This window comes from Talpa europaea (genome assembly GCF_964194135.1).
Source record: "Talpa europaea genome assembly, chromosome: X".
In the NCBI taxonomy this organism is placed as follows: domain Eukaryota; kingdom Metazoa; phylum Chordata; class Mammalia; order Eulipotyphla; family Talpidae; genus Talpa; species Talpa europaea.
The window spans coordinates 29,332,425-29,349,909 of NC_140081.1; the positions used below are offsets into that span (position 1 = coordinate 29,332,425).

Below are 17,485 nucleotides of genomic sequence, written 5' to 3' on the forward strand. Positions count from 1 at the left end.
CCTGCCCCAGGAACCTTTTTGCGCCCTACAAACCCAACTTCCCACCTGACCTCTCCTTACCCTATAAAACCCTGCTTCCCCCTAACAAGGTCGACTCCACTGACCCCTGCCTTGGGTCTGTGAGGTCCACCCGGGAGCAATAAACTTTCCCTTCCCCCGAGGAAGCTTGGCCTGCCTATTCTTTACCGGCTGTACCTTTCAGTCGGCTGAGCCATTTGGGATTCTGCTGGCCGGCCAGGATCAGGATCAAACCCATGCTGCAGAGGCCGCAGACAGCCTCACAGTGTGGCGCTCAACCACCTGCGCCACCAGGGAAGCCCTGTACTAGTTTATTTTCATGGTTGTGATGGAGAACAAGAACAGAAAAACTGGAAAGGAGACACAAGGTCAGGAAGGTGTCTTACACAAGGAGGTGGCGGTAGAAGGGATTAACATAGCCAGTAAACACAGCTATAGAAAATAAGATTCTCAGGCGCCAATGCCTAGATCATGAGGCACAAGACACAGGCAGAGATCTGACTGCTATATGGAGTGTCAGGAGCACAGACCTGAAGGTGAAGATAAGGACATTAAGGAACAAACCATCCACCCACAAAGATGAGCCCCTCCCTACCTAAAGAAGATGATAAAACCTAACACTGCCCCCACAAAGGGGCAGCAGTCCTGCCCATCAGTGACTATGCAGGTGCTTCTTTTCAACAGCTCTTTGCCTCTGCAGAGCAGCAGCCTTCCTGCCTGCCCATGACCTGTCCCATGCTGGGGCTTCTCTTCACTGACCTCCCTTAGCTGAGGCAGCTCTTCTCAACCATGAAGGCCTCTTTCAGCACACCTGTCCCTTTCGGGCAGCTCTTTCTGCCTGCTTGTGTCCATGCAAGAGTCTTTTACTTTTCTGTCCCTTTTCCTAATAAATTTACTCTTTTAAATATAACTGACGTCTCTGTCTCATGGAGAAACTCGCCTGGGAAACTCGCCGCATGTCGCCTAAAGGGTAGCTCTAGTGAAACCTTTCCCAGAGTGAAGGATCCCACACTCCAAACCCACTGACTTCAAAAACGACATCAGTTGTATAGTTTCATTGTGTGAATATACCAGCTTACTTATTTTATTGTTGAAGGACCTTTGGTTTTTAATGAATTTTTTTTAATGAGTTACTGATCATAGCTTTGCAAGTTCTGGTTGCCTTAGTTGTTGTCTGATTATTGAAAACAGATTTGAAGTAATATTTTGTCCAGCATTTCTAGTTATAATTACTTAGAAGAATGAATTGGGATTTAAGTATGCTGCAGTGATAGTATAAATAGTTTTATTACGTGGGTAGGTAAATAAAGGGGTCTGTTCACATTTTCTTACTCAAAGAATTTTGGTGACTGATTTATAATGAACTTTAATTTTTGTTATACACAATTAAGACTCATTGATCTGTATGTTATAATTAAATCTCATTCTTAAAGATTTTAAAACTAAATAGCATTTATTTGATTATTAGAAATATTATTTCTTGAGTGATCATACTTGTTAAGAGGAAATGACAGTGATTTTTGAAATGGTGGAAATTTGCCAATCCTCTCATGTCTGTTACGTCATATCTTGACTATTGATGATTATAATAAACACCTAATACTAGCTAATAATAAAATACTTAACATTTTCCCCCCTGTGTACCATATAGAAATGGCAAAATAGTTAAAGCACAATGTAGGGGAGAAACTCTTTCCTATTCTCTTGTGTTCTGTTTCTAGTGCCTTTGAATTACACTTTAAACAAAGACATTAACTGGAAGAATAAAACTGTTTATAAATGCAATGAATATACATGTAGGAGAACTTAGTGATGGGTAATTCAAACTGATGTTTAGAAATTGGCTTTATATACAAACTTAGTGATGGGGAGAGGCACAAAAGACAAATGGGAAAACAAATGACTTTTTGAAAAGGTAAGTGGGCCCTTAGAATAGATAAGAGATAGGTTGTCTTTTGTTGCTCCCTGGTAGGTGGTTTAATGACAGTTGAGTTCTTCTGGAAGGCTTTGCTTTAAGCATATAAAGAAATTCAGGAACTTAAATGCCTTCAGTTCTAAATAATTCTTATGTCAAAGTGCATATTTTCGGGTAGCATGTCCTAATCCCCTTCAACAACTACAAAAAACCTAAACTCATGTATGAGCCAGAAAAGCTAAGAAATTGCTGTTATGGTTTATGGCATAAATTAGAAAGGTAGAAATAAAATATTTGATTATATACTGTTAATGCTGCTATGTATTTCAGTGCACAAGTAGAAAACTAAAGATATATGTTAAAATATGGAGAAATTTCATGCTTCCTGATGACTTATTATGTGTACTTAAACATTTTGTGCTATACTTTTATTTGTAATTGTGAAATTTTAAATTAACAGACAGACTTCCTTTTTTTTCCCACTTGAATTTAAGAAAAGAAAAGGTTTTGAATTATGGCAATATGCTTGTCTAAGAGAACCATTGATTAAAACTGTTGTAGAAACAGGGAAAAGATGGTGACTGCTGAAGTGGGTTAAGTATGTCAATAACTTAAAGCTTGTAGAGATTAATTTGCATATTTTTGGCATGCTGATTATAAACAATTTTTGTCCTTAAAGCATATTCACCAAAGAGGTCTATTTTTCTGCCCGTTTCAATACATGCTAAAAGATTGTGCTGCTATATTTCTTACTCTGAAAATTGTGCTGATCTTCTTTCCTAAATGGGACTGATGAGTGAGGTTTCCTTTAGTTCATTTAGTATCCAAGTGGTTTCATATTTTCATTAGTGTTGGAATCAGTTTCTTATTGTGGGATTAGGGGTTAATATTGGGTAGAAAAGAGATTTTGCAGAGAGAATTGTTAATATGGAAAAACTCAAGGTTTTACTAATTCAAATTGATGTTTCTTTTTAAATTTTTAAAAAAGATTATTTATGCATACAAGACCTGGGGTACAGGCTAGAGGTGCAGGGCGGTGAAAGGATTCGCTAGCGACAGCGGGGAACAGAACAGGCAGACTGACTGAAGTACACTGCTGAGGGGAGCTGCAGGCAAGACAGGAGAGGTCTGCTGCGCTGTGTGGGTAGATCCCTGGCTGGGGATTGAATTTGTGCTGCAGAGGCTGCGGACAGCTTCATAGTGCTGTGCTTAATCCCTTGCGCCACTCGGTAGGCCCCAAATTGATGTTTTGAATTTAGAAATATTTGAATGTGTCAGTCTTAAAGTACTTTATATTGTGAAAATATTTAGAACTTTAAGGGAAGACAGAACTGTAATTAATATTTCAATAAGCATTAATACTTTAATTTAACTTGAAAGGGGAAAAAAAAAAACCAACAAACTTCCTGGAAGGGCAGAGACTAAAAGAAGGCGATCTTTTCAAGACTATATAGGAAAAGTTAAATAGCAGCATATTAGAGAATAAGGGTTAGGGTTCTTTTTAAATTTTACAATTTTAGAAGCAGAACACACCCTAGAAATTTATTCTTTACTTTATGGACTTGATATACTGTGGGTGGTTAAGGAAATCTGCTGGTCAGCACAGATTGGTGGATAGACTAGTAGAATCTGTGCTTATCTTCTGACTTCTCTTTGACTTTTTGCTATTACATCATTTATATCAGTCACTACTGGCTTTTTCATACCTTGGCAAGGGCTTTGTTGGCAATACGGGGATAGGTAAGATAGTTCCTGTGCTCACGTTGCCCATGTTCTTGTGAGCTAGACACAAATGATGGTGTTAAGGCCTATAGGGAGGCAGGAGTTTGTGTTTAAGAAGTGTGGGAAAGTCTGGATGGGCATTAGAGACACTGCAGAGGGAAGGATTAATCGGAGCTTTCCAGATAGGAATCATAGAAAGGCTTTCCAAGAAGAGAGCTGAATTAGCACATGGAAGTACTATAGGAGTTATGGAACTTCCAGGCTTAGTCTACAACAGAGCTCCAAAACATTTTCTTAAGAGGCAAAATGATAAATATATTTTAGACTTTGTTGGCCAAGCAGCAGAATCAGCTGTATATGTATTTAGCCAGTCATTTGCAGTGTAACCATTATGAAATGTAAAAATCACCTCTGAGGCTTAAAGAAAAAGATTGGTTGTAGTTGTGCCACCCATGTTTTAGAGGCTAGAGTAATTGTTGGGGGTATAGGTGTCAAAGTGGAGAAAAGGCAGGCAGAGTAGGTGGTAAATAGGCATGTAACACAGATAAGTCTTTTAGGTATGGCTCGATATTTACTTAATGTGTAGTCTGGAAATAAATCATAAAGTTCAAATTAATAAAAAACAGTAACTCCTGGGAATTGATTGGAATTGCATTGACCTTGTACATTTTTTGTTTTAAACTGTCATTGTACAGAGACTGTCTTTAAAGTTTTATAATTTTTTTCATAAAGTAGTTATGTATCTTATAAAATTTACAGTTCTGTTATTGTAAATGTTACTTTAATGATGTTATTATAATGCTATAAAACTATTTCTTTGTTGGTATATAGAACTGCATTTGGCTTTTATATGTTAAGTTAAATTTATCAAGCAACCTCACTGACTTTTACTAACTTCACTAATTTAACTACAGTACCTTAGATTCTGTGTAGATGACTCTTTTCATAATTAATGGTAATTTTATTTTCAATTTTTGTGATCTCTTGCAGTGAACTAGGGTACTAGCATAGTATTCATTGAAAGAGGTGATATATAGTACATTTGTCTTGTTTCCTTTTTAAAGAAAATGTATTACTATTAAGTATGATTGCCCTTTTTTTGTGTACACAGAAAACTTTAAAAAAGAGCTTCCTTCTAATGAAAACCACTTTTAAAAATTTTCAATTTAAAAAACATTTTTCTCCTGTGTGCAAATGCTTTTTCTTTATTACCTGAGCTATTTTACCATTTTTTTTTCTCATTAATTTTGTATTTCTAAGTAAGTTTAAATTGGATATAGTTTTTATTATTTGTAGGTATTTCTGATTGGGTTGGTAACATATAGCATCCTTGCTCATAATTGAAGTTGGTTTGTTCTTTTCTTTTTTGAGTTGTCTTTATCTGATGCTTTGGAACTGGTTTTACATCCCAAGAAGCTTGCAGAAGAGGAAGCAGAGGACAGCTCTTTATTTTGTCTGATCATGAGAATATTTGCAGTAGAGTACAGAAGGAGGTTATATATGTATATGTTGTTGCAAAATAGACTGTACTAGTAATAAATGTTAACTTATGGTATTAGTAAATGAGGGTATTATATCTGTATAATGTGAAGGTCTGTTGTTTTAGTTAAATATTTTTTAGGTGTTGGGAGTATAATTAAAAACTTAAGTAGGAAAGGGAAAAGCTCTCAGCTTGGCTGCTGCACTGGCAGCAGAAAAAGTCATTTTTATCTATAGATTTTAAGAAAAATTTGTGTACCCAAAGCACCTCAGACACATCCCCAGTCTTGTACAGCTGTCAGAAAGTTTCATTGTCTTAGTGCCTACCAGCTCTGCTCTAATTAAAGGGTCACCAGCATTCCAAGTTTATTGTTTTGTTCACTTTTAATATTAACTATGGCAACCTTTTACCATGCTGAGCTCGGTTGCTTTAGTGGTTGGTGCTATTTAGTGGTTGGTGCTATTTAGTGGTTGGTGCTTCCTTTTCTAAGTCTTTGTATTTTTAAAGTGTAATTTTTTTTTACAGCATGTGCGACACAAAAATTTTTATGGATCATGCAGTATCCATTGAGCAATTAACATATGCTAGATAATTTGATGGTGTTCCATTACCATCTCCTCACAAAAATCCCAAGTGACAGGTAGTATTTCAACTATTATACATGTATGGTCTCATTTAATTCCTCAGAATCCTATAGAATTGAGATGCAGGTCAGTTAACTTGTTTCACGAGTTGTAATAGCTATTAAGTGACAAGGCCAGAATTCTAATCCCCATGTCTGGTGGCCTCTACAGCCTAATATCATGATTGCTATGCGATACTTCCCAGGTTTTGGAAGCAGAACTTCTGCTCAAATCTTGTAGCTTTAGACCTGATGGATATATTAGACTATAGCAACTTCTTTTGCAATTTTATTATAGCTAGGAAAAAACCTTTTCATGTGTCCAAAAGGTAGTTTAGATTGTATTATGGAAGGGAGTCATATAAATCAAATCAGCAAAGTATTAAATTCTTTAATGAAAAATGTATAATAGGTTATTTAACTCTGTAAGAGACCTTTTCATCAGTAAGCCTTTCCTAACCATCATATATGCCAGTTACCTTGCAATAGGGATCAAAAGAGACTCGGATTATATCTCTACCATTTACAAACTAATGTAACGAAGGAGATAAACAGTGTATTTGTACAGAAGGAACAGAAAACTTAACTCTCTTTAGGCTTGGGGATGTGTAAAATAATACTTTTAAAAGAAAGGAGGTAAAGGAGATGTTAAAAACTTTGATAGGGATCTGTTAGATTGACAAGTGAGTTGAAGGAAAGATGGCATTGCCTTTTCCAGCAGAGGAAGCAAACATTTTTAAAATCACAGAAATGTGGAAGAGTATATTTTATTTCACAGATCTCTGTGTTGTTTGTCCTGATTAAAGTGGTGGCTGTGAGATTGGGAAAATTGAACGAAAGTCATGAAATGAAAATCCCTGAAGTCAGGCTAGGTTGTGGAAGACTCTGCAGAGGAGTTTAAAAATACAAAGTGCCATGCTTGAATTATTGAAAGCTTGCTGGTAGTGATGGAAGGTAGACTGAAAGGGTGGAAATGGAAGGGGAGGCTAGAATTTGAGAGACTAGTTAGGGAACTGTTGAAACAGGCCCAGTAAACAAATTGAGGTCTTAAATTACTTTGAACATTATAGGGATGAAGAAGGGACAGATACTTAAACTTTAGATTGTAAAATAAGCCTTGTAAATAGAATGGATGTATTTTATTGCTTTGAAGGCGAGAGAAAAAAATGTAGAACTATTTCTTGACTTGGTCCTTGTAAGATTCATGGAGTTTTAGATATTTGTATATGCAGCAGGTGGAAGTAACCAGATGGCACTTAGAAATCCACTCTTGGAGCTTTGGAATACCCTCATTGCTCTTGACATCACCTCTCCCTCCACCCCTCTTAATTTTTTCGGGTCCTCGATAGGATTAACAGCATATCCCTTTCTCATCCCCACTGAATGTCACTGGCTATTTATTATCAGAGAACAATAAGATGCAGAAAATAGATATTTTAAAAATAGTTTGGCTTGATGTTAAATGATGCTATCCCTGCATAAAAATAAGATTGTCTTCAAAGATGATTATTGGAGTATGGGATATTTGGTAATGCTACAGTCAAATTGCTATTCTACCCCCAAATTGGTAACATTATACCAATATTGTGATAGTCTCATCATTTAGAACCTGTTTAGCTGTCTTAAATTGCTACCTTTGGCTATCATCTTAGCTAATAAAAGTTCTAGAAGTTTGCGTATTTTACCAATACTCTTGCAGTCTTACCCTCTCTTTGTCTGGTAAACAGCTGCCTTATTGTTGCTGCTTATTGCTCTTTGCTTGTGGGGTAGTGGGTCCAAACTTTACTCATAAATCCAAAACCATGGTAAATAAATAGAAAATAACTTTGCCCACAAAGGTTTGGGTAGTTAGGAGTCGGAGGCAGTGACTGTGGCTTAGTGTTTTGATCTTAAACATACTGGCATTCTGCTGCTGTGATTTAAGCTTGTCTTCTTTTAAAATCATGATATATCCATGCTTTCCACTAAATTGCATACCCAGTCTGGTTTTTACAAAGGGTTGCTGCTTTCACTGTAGGAAAGAAATACTTGATCAACTTGCAACCTGTGTCCAGTGGTTGGAGGCCTGCAAATAAAACAATAGACACGTTAACAGGAGAAAAAGTTTGTTCACAGGTGCTTGCTAGAGTTACTCAATAATGAATAACTCCCTCAGTACCTGGAAATAAAAGATTGATATACAAACCTAAGAAAACACTGGGTTTAGGACTTCATTGGGAAAGTGGTGGGGAAGGTTCTGTTGGACATTTTAATGCTGATAGCTAAAACTACACTTCTAGTGCTGAGAGTCAGTATTTTCCTAATTGGTAATTTCCTTTGAAAGGGGATCATTGGTAGCTGTATTTTCAGGATGCTCTGCTTCAGTCTCAATAATGTTTGTTTCTCTGATTGCTGATTGTTCAGATGTTTCTCAGTTTAAAGTAATTTTCATACTACTTTGAGGGGCTATTAATACCTTCACCACTCTAATGACCATAACATACTGACAGAAGGGGGATGAAGAAGAAAGGAAACATTTACCCAAAGAAAGCAAAAGTTATCCTGGGAACCCCATGGTAGAAATATACTTGTCTCACTGGGTAGAACTGGATCACATTGCCAGTTTTTTCTTACTGAAAATAGGAAAGGCAAGGATTGGTCAGCCAATAGTGCTTTCCACAGGATTTCATAGTTAAGAAAACATGGCAGGGGGAAGGGTCTTAATATGAGGTTGCCAACTTTTTATTTCATCTGTGTTATTATTCTAAAGCTCATTGTTTTATATAATTTGTTATGTTTTCCAATCAACTTTATATATAGTTCATGAAAGTGAAAACAGAATCCTCAGCACTCTCCTTCATTTTTAAATGGTCTGGGGAAACGGAGAGAAGCTGTGATAACAACTGGAAAGTGTAATGCTTGCGGTGTCTGAACTCTATAGAGACCTGCAGTACTACCCTCTCACATCTGTATTTGTATGGCCTGGAACTCTTATTATGGAACATAGGATATTCAGGAGTTTCTCTAAGAGCTATTTTGGGAATCAGTGAAAACACATTGAATTCTAGTGTTGGTGAACTACTGACTTAATAAAAAACATCCTTGACAATAACTTTACTGTTGACACAGTGTAAGAGACTTCAGTATAAATTAGTAGTAATCCTGGGCCTCCCTGGTGGTGCAAGGGGTTAAGCACAGCACTATGAAGCTGTCCACAGCCTCTGTATCGAGTTCAATCCCCTGCCAGCCAGAGAGCAACTCACATGGCGCAGCAGACCTTTCCTGTCTCGCCTGCTGCTCCCATCAGCAGTGTATTTCAGTCAGTCTGCCTGTTCTGCTCCATACTTTTGTCTCTGGTGAATCCTCTCACCCCCATACCTCTGGCCTGTACACCAGTTCTTTTATGCATAAATAAATAATCTTAAAAATTAGTAGTAATCCCATCAAGTTATGAGCTCTCTTTTTTAAAAAGATGACAACTTACCTCTGCTGTTGGATCTGGAAGCAGCCATAGACAGTAGACAATAAGTGGGTATAGTTATGTTCCAGTAAAACTCTTTATAAGAATAGGTGGCTGTTTGGATTTGGCTCATATACTGCTGTTTTTTGACTCCTTATGTAGATGCTCTAACTTCCTTCTAAGGATTTGGGCTGAAATGAGTGTATTTTAAAACAAGTACATTTTCCAAAAAGCAGTTCCTGTGACTTCTCACAGTAGGTTGAAGAAAGACTACATCACATTTAAACTCATTTTGGGTGGGATAAGACATTGGAAGAAATACATCTATTTCAAGGCATACAACCCCAAGTCACTATTTCCAAAAATGTGTAGTTTTAGAACCGCTGGCTGAGAACATGATTTTCCTTCTCTTTCTTCAGCCATTGTTGGGATAGAGTACCCAAGTACTATTTCTTTCCCCAGTGCTTATTAGACTTCATTAAGTATTAAATACTTCTATCTTGAAATAAATCATTATGCACTTCACTTCATAATCTTAATGTTATTGGGTTGTAAATTCATTGAAGCTAGGAATTTTTATCTGTTTTGTTCACTAATGTCTTCCCAGTGCTCATAACTCTTCTGTATTCATAATAGGTGCTCAGTAAATATTTTGTTGTGGAAAAATAAAAGACTGAACAATCCCCCCCCCCCAAATTTATACATTCTTAGTTAATAGGGACCTTATCATACCAATTGTGTGTCCCAGGGTACTGAGCTCATTATTGAGCTTGGTGATTGAATTTATAAAACTTTGAGTGGATATCTGCTATGTGAATGGGTGACACAAATGATCAGTACTCCTTCGTTTGTGTCCTTTGTGCCATTTTTGGCTGACGGGATGGAGTTTAGTCACAACACAAAAGTAAAAAATACAGCAGGTAAGAGGGAACTCTGGTGTCAGATCTAGACTCAGTGCCTAAATCTGTTGTTTAGCACCTGTCTCTGAGCAAGTTGCTTTGCTCCCTGATCCTTGTTTCTTCATTCAATAAATGAAACACTCTACCACCTCTTAGGGTTGTTAGAACCTTTTTTAAAAAGATGATGTTAGCATTTTGCATAAAACTGAGTTCTTGCTATTGCATAATAATGTCAAAGGTAGTTACTGCCCTAAGGCCAAATTTAGAGGTTGGAAAAATTACCTCTGGATTAATGTGGCAGAAGCTGTGGAGCTTTATGGGGAAGATGGTATTTAAAATGGATCTTAAATAATAGATTTATATGGATTGGGATGAGATTTTCTAAAGGGGGGTGGCTAAGATTTTCTAAAGTAAGGACTTTACCAGAATCAGGGTGTGTCCTGAAACCAGAAATGTCTCACAACAAATTTCTGTTTCTTCTGTACCCCACACTACCTTCTCTAGATAGTTACCTAAATTGGTAAAAGATGTTATTTGTTGTTACTCAACATGTCCTCTCTCTCGTCCATCTCCCCTAAGAAGACAGTTTTCTTTCAAATATTGCCTTCCTGGATAGAACATTTCATTCTGAATGTCCTTGTTTATTCCCTCTTTCCTGCACACCCTAGTTGTGTACTTTTGGGTAGCAGGGAAAGTATATTTTAACCAATTTGGCTTGTGCCGCTTTTGAGTATTGTCCCTGACAATAAAAGAAAATGCACAAACTTATTTCATGGATTGGGTGTGCAGTGGTAAGTGAGTGATCCTGATTTAAGGCAGTTTTAATTAAATTTAAAACAAAGTTAAGTATGAATTTTTGAAATGGATGTTAAGACCTTTGTGAATCCTCATATTCGTGAATACTCTTACAGCATGTAATTGGGAGTTATGGGGATTTAATGAAGTTAAATCCCCATAGTTACTACATTTTAAAAGTGCTTCAGTTTTTCAGTGTTTCCAGAAAGGGACTTAGAATTCAAAGGACATGTACACTATAATCTTAGGAGAAATTTTATTTAAAAAAATATGGCATGCCCAAAAGTCACCCAACTGTCTACATTTTGGGCTTTAAACATCACAGATTCTTTTTCTACAACCAGCAGTTGTTTGATTACGTACCCTAGTTCTCAGGGCAGGATGAAATATTCCACACTGTTTCCTAGAGAGCCACTGCAGGATCTACTCCCAATTGCCCAAAGCTGCACAATCGGCCATACTGCACTCTTTATTGGCTTCTTTCCTATCCCCGTCTCATTTCACCACACTCTTACTGGTGCTTGCTAGGGTAACTTCCCAAATAAACTACTTACTTGTACTAAAATCTTTATTTAGGGTCTGCTTTTGGGGAAATGCAACCAAAGGCAGTATGGGGGAAAGCTTTTTTAAATTTTTGTTTTTGTTTTCTTGTATTGTTCATTTTTGTATAGTAATTGATTTCTCCCCTCAGGTGTAGTCCCTGTCTGTAGCTCTCCCACCACCACATCACCTGTGAGCCATCACTATAGTCCCTTGTGCTCTTGCCTCCCCTCCCCTGTTTTGATCCTCTCCCTTTTACTCCCTTTTTGTATGCCTCAGATCTATGGCCAGCTTGTAAGTTTTGTTTTTTTTCTTGACTTTTTGTTCATTCTCACTATATTCCACATAGAAGTGAAGCCATCCGATATTTAACTTTTTTCCTTCTGACTTATTTCGCTTAGCATATTCCTTTCTAGCCTCATCTGTATTACTGTGAATGGCACAGGCTTAAATTACTGTGAATACCGAATAGTATTCTAGGGTGTATATATCTCACAACTTTTTGATTCATTTGTCTTTTTTTTTTTTTTAAGATTTATTTATTTATACAAGCACTGGGTATAGTCAGAAGCGCGGGAGGGTGAGAGAATTCACCAGAGCCAGAGCAGGAAGCAGAGCAGGCAGAAGGACCGAAGTACACTGCTGAGGGGAGCAGCGGGTGGCAGGAGAGGTCTGCGCACCATGTGGGACCCTCCTCCGGTGGCCGGGGAGCAGCTGGGGATTGAACCGGCGTTGCAGAGGCTGCGGGCAGCTTCGCAACCCAGCGCTCAACCGCTGCGCCACCGGGGAGGCCCGATTCATTTGTCTTTTGGAAAAACCTTTTTTAAATAATATTTTCAAATTTTAGAATATAGATTTGTTTATAATGATTAGCGTGCAAGGTTTTACTTTCTTAGATGGGAAGATTTATTAAAACTTGTTTACTTGCTTATTGATAGAATACCTAGTAGGTTGCCCACTTTGGATAAAAGGGAGTAGCCAGCTAGCTGCTAGTTGAAGGCCAGAAGTAAAAAGAGTTTGAATAAGCACCTCTATGTTTTGTACTGCAAAAGGAATCAGCGATGGGCCTCCCCGGTGGCGCAGCGGTTGAGCGCTGGGTTGCGAACTCCCCGCGACTTCTGCAGCGCTGGTTCGATCCCGGCTGCTCCCCAGCCACCGGAGGAGCGTCCCACATGGCGCGCAGACCTCTCCTGCCGCCCACTGCTCCCCTCAGCAGTGTACTTCGGTCCTTCTGCCTGCTCTGCTCCCCACTCTGACTCTGGTGAATTCTCTCACCCTCCCGCGCTTCTGACTGTACCCAGTGCATGTATAAACAAGCAAACAAACAAACAAATAAATAAATAAAAATACATGCCTCTTAAAAAAAAAAAGGAATCAGTGATGTTTAAAGACCACACTGCAAATGGCTAAGTGTTGTTTTAGTGTGTAGTTTTTTTTTTTTAATTACTGAAATTTGTTCTAGGTTTATATTGTGCATCATTTCCTGTGATTTCTGACTATCTTCCTGACAACACTAAACAAAATTCAATCCAGTTCTAGAAAAAGGAAGAACCAGGGAAAAACTACAAGTGTAACTAAGAAAGGGTAGGGATAATATAGTCCAAGAATTTTCTTATTATGTAATAGTAGGTTTTTATTTTCCATTTGCCTATAGAATTCTTCTGGTAAATTTTTTTATTTCAGGACAGGCTTGATTAAAAAAGAAACCGTGATATCTGCCCAAGTTGGTTGGAATGTGTGCCAGCTGGTGACTCATTACTGTTATTTTGGTGTTTTACAAATAGATTAGAAATATATTGTAATGCAAGATAGAGTTTTAACTGCTTAAAGATACCTCGGATACCATATTTTCTATTTATAATACCACATGCATTAGATATACATGTCTTTCCTAAAAGTCTGTTTTCCCCTTTCATTACAGAATGCTGCCTTTTTATATGGTCTTGGTTTGGTCTACTTCCATTATAATGCATTTCAGTGGTAAGTTAACATAAAATTTATTTCACCTATTTCTAGTAAATGGTGTGTTTTTGTGGTGTTTTGGTTTTTGTGTGTTTTATATATAAAAATATTTTAATGTCAATAAACCTGTACTTTTTGTTAATCTCTTCAAATGTTTAGATTGTTCCTCCAGAGATAATGGACCACTGTAGATGAGAGTTGTATGTTGCCCTAAAAGAATTATAAAAATGTGATTGAAGAAGGCTTAAATTAGATAGAACTTGGAATTTCTCCCTTATTATCGACCCGTGGTACCCCAGGTTGTTTGAACTGGTGAATGCCTTCCACATTTCAAGTTCAGTAGGTAATTAATCTATGATGACCAGTACTTTTTTTTTTTTTTAATCTTGAGACTTCTAGAAAAGATTGGCCATACCCCACTTCCCCTTCCTTCCCCCAACACACATGTGCACGTGTGGTATTAATTTCCAGTAAGTAGGTAACAGATTATAAACTCTCAGTTCTCTTTTCTATAAAATAGGAAAAATGTTACCACCTTCAGAGTCAGACATTTCAAATATGGTAATAACAACAAGATTTTATAAAATGAAAGTGTAGGGCCCTGTTGTTACTGCTTTTACCCCACTTTTTTTTTGTTTACTGGGCAATAGTGTTCTGCAGTGTAAGCCATAGAATTTGAGTTGGAAGATTGATATCCTGGTTTCAGCACTTGCTACTTAATTTGATCTTGAGTTAAATAAGCTCTGTACATATGCTTCCTTGTGTGTGTGTGTGTGTGTGTGTAACAATATTGCAAGTCTTTTGCTTTATAGTTTTGATGGTCAAATTAGATCATCTACATTTTGTAAACTATAAAGCTCTAGGGTAGGTTTTTTTTTTTTTTTAAAAGGTTATTTATACAAGAACTGGGGTACAGGTCAGAAGCGCTGGAGGGTGAGAGAATTCACCAGAGCCAGAGCTGGGTGCAGAATAGGCAGAAGGACTGAAGACACTGCTGAGGGGAACAGCGGGCGAGGCAGGAGAGGTCTGCTACACCATGTGGGGTTCTCCCTGGCTGGTGGGGAATCGAACCGGTACTTCAGAGGCTGCAGACAGCTTCACAGCACAGCGCTCAACCGCTGTGCCATTGGGGAGGCCCTCTAGGGTAGATACTTTTTATTTGAAGATTTCTGACTTTGTCAATGTACTTTCCTTTAAAGCTGAGCAAGTGCTATATGACATTCCAAAGAAAGGTTTTCTTAGAAGGTTACAGTGCTGTCATATACCTGTTAAACATCCTGAATATTTTTAATATGCATTGGTGCTGATCTCATGGTTTCTCTGATGATGAGACTTTAGACACAAATCACTTTTCTTATATGCTTTTTCTTTTCTCTTTGCTTTTAGTCTTGTTTTTTGATCATCTATGGAAGTACTGCATTGCTGGAGAACAGATGTGTTTATACAAATAGAGAGTATTAAAAACATTCAGATCACTCATTTTCTTTATAAAATTTGCAAAGCTATACTTGATCTTCATAACAAAGCTTTATAATTCCTTTCTTTTAAATTATCCTTTATTGTAGAGTAATCCTGAACTTAAGCCTACTACCTTTATGGTCAGTGTCTCATATTTAAAACCAAGAATAGATTCGAACTTTTAAAATCTTTTTAGTTTCTTGAAGATCCTATTCATAGCATTTACACTTCTAAATTTTAGAAGTAGAAGTTGTCTTAGAAATTAGTTTTTTAACTTAATTTTGTAAATGAAGAAAACAAGGGGTGGTGTGTGTGTGTGTGTGTGTGTGTGTGCGCGCGCGTGCACAGCTCAGTATTTTGAAACTTTAATTAATGATAGAAGCAAGCTTAAGCTCATTCTCCAATTTAATAATTTTTCTGTTACACTCCATCCCAAAGTTTTAAGATTGCCGGGTGGTTATCTTTTAATTAGTATTTGTAGTTTTTCTTCTGGACACATTGGTAAGATCTTTATGGCCAGCCAGAAATAATTTAGGTGAAATCCAAGGCAAAGAACTCAGGGATGAACATGTGTGCCTTACACCAGCCAATTTTCAACTATCTGTGATAACATGTGAATGCCCTATACACTGAAAACATGAACATAAAGAGAATAGTGAGTTGAACTCATTGGATTGCTTTAATAAGCAGTGACCATGACCATGTCAAGTTAGTGGGCTTGTTGCTGTGGAAAATTAGAACTTTTGATTCCTATTTACATATGATTTTTATAACCATTAGTTGATTTAAGAAATGAAACTGAAAGATAAAAGGACGATGCAATGTCTGAATTAATAGGTGCCCTCTGGTCTTTTGATCTTGTCCTGGTCATTACATTTTCTCACATCTTAAGTTTCAACTCTCTAGCTGCTTCATAAAATGAAATATCTTACACCCTCTCTGAATCCATCCTGGCTCTGTGTTTTCTCTTTTGCTGGTCAAGTGTTCTTTCACAAACTCTGAACCCTAACTTTTGCTTTAACTTACCTTGCTATTTCTTGAGCAGTGATGCAGCGGGAAAGCACTGGAGTAGGTGCTTGGTAAGAGAACAGCCTGAATGGATAGGAACACCATTAGGCCAAAATTATATTTGTTTTATTTATAGGTAGCTGTTACTTGCTAGGATCAGGCTATTTTTTAATCCTTTTAAAATTTTAATTAACACAATAATTTCTTCCGTATTTGTTGAAAAAAATGTGACTAGAGAAGAGTTTGTTGTCAGCTCAAACACTGTCTAGGATTAATCTTAGAATGCAATATCTCTGGTACATTTATAGTTTAAATAAAATTTGATACTCTCAATGAGGTTTGTTTGCATTTAATTAGATTAAGTCTTGATAATGTGTGTGGCCGATATGTGTATTGAGGTTGGTGATGGTGACAATATTATTCAGAGTAATTTTATTAATCTACATTATCTGCTAACTTATTTTTGTTCTTGTCATATTATGATGTCCATTTTTTACTTTTGGGGTTGATTTTTATGGTTTGCTTGTAAATCAGTTCACATATTTGGTTTTCCATTTTCTGTTGCTGCCTCTTCTTAAATGAACCCATGTCAGAAAATAATAGAGCAACTGTTACATCTTCATTGGACTTACCATGGTTCAATTTTACTATTATCTCACTCAGTAATCTGGAACCAAACTTAAAAATAGGTGTCCAGAAAGAACAAGGAAGACCTAAAATACGGACAGTGGAGACCTATATAGAACCAGTCTATGAAGTCATTTTTTTACCTATGCCTTCACTTGTTCATGAAGGTACCAAATTGCTGGGAGTACCTGGAACTCAGCTTTTCCGTTCCTTTACTAAGGAACCTATATTCTTGGGTGAGAGGAATTGAAATACACAGAATAATAAATGGCTACAACTTGTAGCCCTATTTCTAAATATATCTACCTGAAAATCTTTTCCGGTCCCTTTGCTCTAATCTGTGATCTGTATTCCTATTGATCTGTATCAAATTGGTCTTATGGTGGCAAATCTAAGAGAGATATATCACTCTGATGTGTTAGAGGCATAGGATTTTGGAAATTAAACTCCCAGATCTAATTTATAGGCCTGGTAAGGAAATGTAGTGGTCATTATTATATTGGCTTCAAAAAAGACTTAGGATAACAAGGAAGAGGTGAGTTCAGAATGTTAACCCAGTGCAAGTGAAGATTCTTTAGGATCCATTTTCATAATACTGTACCAATTGCAAATGTTCTTATGGGGAAAACACTGCTTTGGATTGCGAACATAAACTTAATGTAGTTGTGGTACCGTTGATCTGAGGCTTGGAGCTTTGAGTCTGGCAAAAACTTAGTATATTTTTTTAAACTATTTTCATACAAACTAATGCTCTTAGTTTAAACATATTTCCATTAAAATTAAGGCATTTCATATTCTGTGCACTTTTGTGTACACTTTTATTGTGTCTACTTTTGGGGGGAAAAAACCTATCAGATAACTGAGGTAATTCTGGTAAAGTTATGTTTACCCATGACACAAACATTGCCAGAGAGAATTTGGAAGGACTTGGACTAATTTAGCTTCAGGGAAATCATGGCTAAAAGCCTAACTCTTGCAATAGGGGAGAGGAAGAAAATCT

At 37.0% G+C, this 17,485-nt stretch overlaps 1 protein-coding gene across 13 annotated transcripts in view; it reads left to right on the forward strand.

Annotated features, from left to right (window-relative positions):
* KDM6A (lysine demethylase 6A) overlaps window positions 1-17,485 on the forward strand; it is a gene marked incomplete at both ends in the record, with an annotated part of 179,318 nt that overhangs the window by 72,921 nt on the left and 88,912 nt on the right. For 11 of the 13 annotated variants that reach the window (XM_084259185.1, XM_084259191.1, XM_084259193.1 and 8 more), the window contains one exon: window positions 13,352-13,410. The exons of 1 other annotated variant lie outside the window; for it this stretch is intronic. In XM_084259185.1, the coding sequence (XP_084115311.1) occupies window positions 13,352-13,410 (59 nt within the window). The remainder of the gene's footprint in view (window positions 1-13,351; window positions 13,411-17,485) is intronic. One more of the 13 variants, XM_084259194.1, reaches the window with a different exon arrangement.